At 40.0% G+C, this 6,467-nt stretch overlaps 1 protein-coding gene across 3 annotated transcripts in view; it reads right to left on the bottom strand.

The window, feature by feature from the left end:
- Positions 1 to 249: 249 nt before the first annotated feature.
- GYG1 (glycogenin 1) overlaps positions 250 to 6,467 on the bottom strand; it is a 96,033-nt gene continuing 89,815 nt past the window's right edge. For 2 of the 3 annotated variants that reach the window (XM_077765869.1, XM_077765870.1), the window contains 2 exons: positions 3,580 to 3,799; positions 250 to 1,128 (listed from right to left, as the gene is read on the bottom strand). In XM_077765869.1, the coding sequence (XP_077621995.1) occupies positions 955 to 1,128; positions 3,580 to 3,799 (394 nt within the window). In that variant the 3' untranslated portion in view covers positions 250 to 954. Of the gene's footprint in view, positions 1,129 to 1,396; positions 1,448 to 3,579; positions 3,800 to 6,467 lie in introns of all 3 variants that reach the window. The other variant, XM_077765871.1, reaches the window with a different exon arrangement.

Below are 6,467 nucleotides of genomic sequence, written 5' to 3'. Positions count from 1 at the left end.
AAAATGTGAGTACTCAACTGAATATGGAGATATAATGTGGGTGACTGACAAATTTGATCTCACTTTCCTTCATTAATTACACCCATTACCGTCACTGGAGAACATGCGATTTTAATATTTCTAGAAATATAGAAACCAATTCCAGTGTCAAGTGTTACACTGGTTTTTTAAAACACTGACAAATTCTAAAAATATGAAAAACTACTTTTTTTCAAGGGGAGCGGGAATCCTTTAATTAGACAACCAGGATATGGCAATAAGTCTTTATTTCATACAGGGTGCTGCTGCAGGTAACCATCAGAGAACACACGGCCGTTTACAGATACACAGAACGGAACACAAGTGTTTTTGCATGCTGTAAACTGTACACAGGAAAACTGGTGACTTCAGACACTACAATTAGGAAGTAAAATGGGTTAACGCCATCTGTTGATAGGTTTATGAGTCACTCAGCAGTGTTCTAGGCTGTCTTTGCCTGAAAGCACGATTACAATCGCTTTGGTGGCCTCTGGGCAATTCTAAAATGCGGGTCTAGTCAAAGGTACAACAAGCAAGCAAGAGATAGATACCCCGTCCCAGTCTCAGGGAGACCGACTGAAAGCCTGCCTTGGCACAGCTTTTTTTTTTTTTTTTAGAGTCGATACAGCCATTTTAATAGTTTGAGTTTCCCTTACCACCTGTGTTAGCAGTCAGCAAAATTAAGAATTTCTGACCCATTTGCCGAATAAGCCTAGGGTTAAAAAGCAGAACGCTGTCCACATAGCTGAACTGCTATTTCACAACTTTTGCCCCGTTCTCACCCATTGTCCTGCAAAATCCCCTCATCTGATGCATCTTAATTTTAGCAAAGCTTCTAGCAACTGTAACAGACCTTTCTTAACCCAGCTCTAGATACTAAGTATCCAAAACAAGTGCCTGTGAAATGGATGTGTCCATGGGAAAATGGCAGCGTTTTTACTGGAGGTAAGTGTCAAGTTTCCTCTTGATGTTGTCAAAGGAATCTGCTCCCATGTAATCGGCCTGGCCCTGTTCCCACCGCTCCTTCCGTTCTTCTGAGGACACAAAAGGCTGTGCTGTGGCCGGGATCTCCCCAAGGGACAGATGTGATACAGCTCCCGAGACACCTTCCTAAAAAGGAGAGCATCATCAGACTCCTTGAGGTCTGAAAGCCAGACTGCTTTAAAGAACGCAGGAAGTTGAAGGTGAGAAAAGCCAGGATGAATTATCATGCAAAGTAGCAAAAACTGAAAAGTATTACATGAAACAAACAAACAAACAAGACACAGAAATACAAGGGTTGTATGATTTTTTTTTCCTAACGAAATGAAGACTTCTGGACTCAGTGAAAACATTGGGGAAACAAAGTAATTAGGGTTAATGTTTAAGTTCTGCATACCTTTCTACAGAAGCCACAAGAGAAAGCCAGTGTATAGACCAAGTCTGAAAGCTGCAAACAGTTCATTAGAAAGCGTAAGATGGATGGACAAGGGAACACAAGTCTCACGATAAATTCTCGATTTGTGTGGGCTCTGAAAGGTTGAGAACTTAAACAAAATGATACCTCAGAGTAAGCTTCAGAAAGAACCTAACCAGAGAGCCGCACCATGTAAGTTGTCACGTTATAAACGTGAGCGCTAAGTGGCTTGAGACTATGCACCAAACGTCTCTGCCTGTTCAAGCTTATTATCAAGTAGTATCTTATCTTGTAGCTTGTGTTAATTCGCTTAATCTGGAACAATTCTCATCGCTTTTCCTTGGCTCATACTTCTCAGTCCTTGGGTTGTGGAAGGTATAGGGTAAATGTTCAGGAAATGGAGCAAACCTACTCTACGTGACATTAGATTCTCATGACTTAAAGAAAGGCAGTTGACTTTAAGTGTACAATGAAAGATTATCAGAACTATTCTTCAAAAAGCTCTGAGGTGAGAACTAACAGAAAAAGGAAGGCGAATGAATACATACAAGGTGCTGCTTTTAACAGAGAAAATGGTAGAACAAAATTTTTGATTACTGGTTCTTGTTGCTAGATATAGGTGAGTGTATATGTAGGTGTTTATATATACTGGAACTCCCAGGTACTGGGGCAGATTCCACGGGATTATTTTATAGCTGAAGCAACAGAAGTCCTTACCCTAGATGAGCCCTGCCTTTGCTTCCACTCACAATGGGAATGATACAGGGAGGTTCTTCCATAATTCTCTACTTTGTATTTTTCAGAAGGTAACAGTCTTGGAGACCTAGATTTGAGTCCCAGTTCTGCTTCTGATGAGTATGTTATATAACCAACAGAAGGTATTTAGCTTCTTTAGGCCTCAGTTAATTTTAATATACAAAAAGGGCATAGTAACAATAATACTTGATAGAGTAGTTGTAAGGATTCTATAATAATAGCTAACTTTCCTTAAGCACTATGTGCCAGGCAACATTCCAAATACTGTAAAAGTATTATTTCATGGTTCATATAAAGCAATTAGAGTAATAATGTTAGTGGTATTTATTTTTCCCTTTCTCCATTTTATATATTGGTACAGGGGCTAATAAGTAAAATGGCTAAAATCTCTTCTGTGGCAAATAAAAGGATCTCTTACAACCTTTCAGCCTCTTATAATTATAGCAAGGTAATTAACTGATTAGTTAGACTCAATTACAATTTACTCATTCAATTCTATTCTTTATATCTTAATTCCATAGCATAAAAGTATAATTTCTCATCCTCTAATTTTTCCAAAAGAATAAACCTCAGAGGAAGACCTTTAAAGTCAGAAACGAGGTTAAGCAGTTCGTTGTTTTAAATGTTAATATCATCTTCTTACAAGGTTTCTTTTTCAAGATCCTATCTAACCATAAGAGCACAAACACAGCAAACCAACATAATCCTAAAAAAGTATCTGTTGTTGCATGTTCATGTTATTGTGATGTTCACTGAAAATACATTCTTCTAAGCAGATGAAAAAAATAAAATACATATATTTAAATGTTTATGGTTTCTTTGGAAAAGTGTCTATTCATCTAAAACATGAAAGAGGGCACTCTATACGTTAGGAATAGTCTTAGAACCTTAGGATAATGAGCTAAGAGTTCTATAGATATTATATATGGATATATATATACATACACACAGACACATACATATACATATATATAAAAGCCTCTAAAACCCTTTCTTATGCTTTCAGAGCTAATGAAATTTGCCACAAAATCTACTACTTTAGTCTTTGCTGGCCCTGTTTCTCCCCTCTAAGATAGAAAATTTTTTTCTACAGAAGTTCTTTTTATTTACTTATTTAAATTTAAATTCAAATTAGTTAACATACAGTATAGTACTGGCTTCAGGAGTAGAACCCAGTGATTCGTCACTTACACATAACACCCAGTGCTCATTCCAAATAGTGTCCTCCTTAATGCCCAGGACCCATTTAGCCCACCCCCTCCACTAATTTCCCCTCCAGCAAACCCTCAGTTTGTTCTCTATTTAAGAGTCTCTTATGGCAAAATACCACTAAATATTCTACCTCTACCAGTATACAACTTTAAAAAACTACAGCATTAAATTGCCTGAAAGGAAAAAACAGAACCTACCACATTTAAGTACGAGTGGGGGTCTTTAACAAGGCCAAATTGTTGAAGCAGAGGTAAAACGGTGGTGGTGAAGATGTCCCACCACAGGTTGAGAAACTCTGGATGAGTCATGGTGGGATCATGGGACTCGCTTTTGACACTTTTTGTTTTAGGATCGTAAGTATAATTCCATGGTTTGATTCGCCCCAGGAAATGCACAACTTTTGCATTTGCACCAAATCTGCCAAGAGAACACAAGCCGAACCCATTAGTGGATTCTGAGCACTGACACAAAGATGAATGGCACTTTGTTCTGTAGCCTGAACATTGCACCTTCCACCTTACAGTAATGGTTGGAAAAGAGCTTAAGCTCACAAACTTTTAGACATACTTTTGAAATTATTCAACCGTATGTTAAATACACATGAAAATCTAAAAGTAGTGGCAGATCAGCGCAAAAACCAACACCCCAATCCACCGCAGAAAAGGTACAACACTTGGAAAACCATTTGGAATTTGCTGGTAACACTGGCAACACTCGCGACCCCGATCTGGAAGCTCAGGTCTTAGGCACACATCCTAAAGCAGGTGTGCCACAGGAGACGTAATCAAAATGTGCATGGCAGCAGCACTGTTTGATATAGTCATCACTGGAAACAACCCAGGTGGCCTTATCTTAGTAGGTTAAGATTGTTCGGCAAGTGTTCACTCCCTTTCCCAATCTCCACAGGGGGAGTGAGTTTCCTGCCTCACTGATAATTGGGCATGCACAAAGCACTTGCCTTTGGTGATGAAATGGGAGCAGATATGACACTGCCTTCTAAAAAAAAGCCCTGCTCATTTCTGTTCCTTCTCTCTGATGAAGCTGTGACCTCCTCCGGCAGAAGAACAGAGAAGACTCATGGAGCAGATCTGGATCAAACTTGTGGCCTGGCGTTCATCATAAGCCCCGCTGTGATGATCAGAGCTGCCTCAGCCCATCCACCAACATATGAGCAAAAAATATATACTTACTGTTGAATGTCACTGAGATTTTATGGTTACTTGTCCATTTTATCTTTTATTTTTTAAATGTTCATTTATTTTCGAGAGAGAGACAGAATGCAAGTGGGGGAGGGGCAGAGAGAGAGAGAGGGAGACACAGAATCTGAAGTAGGTTCCAGGCTATAAGCTGTCAGCACAGAGCTCAATGCAGGGCTCAAACCCACAAACTGCGAAATCATGACCTGAGCCAAAGTCGGACACATAACCGACCAATCCACCCCATTTAATCTTTTTAAAGGACAACTTGTGGTATATTCAGATGATGGAATATAATATAGCAGTGAAAATAAATTATAGTTCCACTTATTTAGCAAATGGATAAATTTTTAAAATATGAAAACTACAAATTCAAACACTTACATAATGCAAAACAAAGTACTGCTTAAAGAGTAGAAAACTGATCAATGTAAGTGTCATGACGTTGGTTATCTCTGGGGGAAAGGGAAGCATGATGGGAAACACACGCACAAGGGCTTCTGAGGTACTGGTTATAGTCTATTTTTTAACTTGCATTTAAAAAAACACAATTTTTATATATACCCTTTTGTGTATACACTGCATCTCACAATAGTATCTTAAAAAGACTAAGAGTTAAGATGGTCCTGTTCTGGCGGAGAGGAAATCTATGCATATAAAACCAAATAATAAAGGTGAATATAACACGTGCCAAAAGAAAGCTGGGACCAGTGAGAGCTCCGAGAATGCAGAGGCAGGGAGGTGGTGACAGTAGGCTCAGTGGGGCAGAGACTGAAAACTGTACCGCAGGCTGGGGCTGGGTAGCTGGCGAGAATACGAAGAATTCTAGGCAGGGGGATAGCAAGTATCAGGTGAGCATGTGTGTGTTAGACTGAGGGTCCTCCCAGCAGAGCCAAAGAGCAAACTTTGCTCAGAAAGTAAGAATGGGACAGGTCCTTGGGTGTTGGGCTCAAGTGTCGGATTTTAGTGGATTTATCCTATAGGTGACCAAAGTAGCTGAACATGATGTATAGACTGAAATAGTGCAAACTCTATTCGTGTAACTTTTCCGATCTTAAAAAAAAATTTGTTTTAATGCCAGAGACCTATTATATAGCTATCACTATCTGAGAGTTTCCTACGTTTGGGGCCCAAATTCTTTTAGGGACATGATGGGTAATAATAACAGGCTAGCATGGTAGACCTTACTTGTGTGTTAACAGGGGCTCTTAGAGGCCAGTGAGTTGCCCATAGCCCTACAGCTAATAAGTGGCAGAAAAAGGATTTGGCACAGTTCTGCCTCTTTCTTAAGCCTGTCCTCCTACCAATCCTACTGTGTGGCCACTCCAAAACTGGGAAAAATAGAGCCTATCGTAAATTTCCTCAGTTCATTTCTTCTGAAAACGCAGTAGATACTTGGTATCCCCAAGTTTACTCTTAATTTTATATTTTACACATACATGCACATATGTACATCCCCACAGGTAGACACACACATGCATACAAATACTCTCAATTTTATCCTTAAAAGGACAGAAGTCATAATGCTCAAAATTTGTGCAGACAGGACTATTAACTAAATATGCATCTGTTACGCATAAGACACTATGCTCCGTGCATGACCCCAAAAGATTTCCGTCCCAACAGGGAGAGGGGTCATCGAACATAAGAAACAAGAGCACAAACGAGGCAACGTATCCGGGCTAGCAGGGCAATGCTGACATTAGGGGCTATAGAAATGACAAAGCAGTTAGTGCAGGTAGGGATTTTCAGAAGAGGCTTTGCAGGAAGTGGGGCCCAGAGGAGACCCGGGCAAGATGGCACGGTTAAGATAACAGCCTTTGACCAATGTTCTGATGGTGATGGCAGAGCCCAGCCCTGAGGCCCGACGCTTGGTACAATGTTGGGAG

Source organism: Crocuta crocuta, unplaced genomic scaffold (genome assembly GCF_008692635.1).
Source record: "Crocuta crocuta isolate KB4526 unplaced genomic scaffold, BGI_CrCroc_1.0 scaffold54, whole genome shotgun sequence".
Lineage (NCBI taxonomy): Eukaryota > Metazoa > Chordata > Mammalia > Carnivora > Hyaenidae > Crocuta > Crocuta crocuta.
The sequence above is the reverse complement of the archived record's forward strand: the minus strand, read 5'-3'. Positions and strand labels throughout refer to the sequence as shown.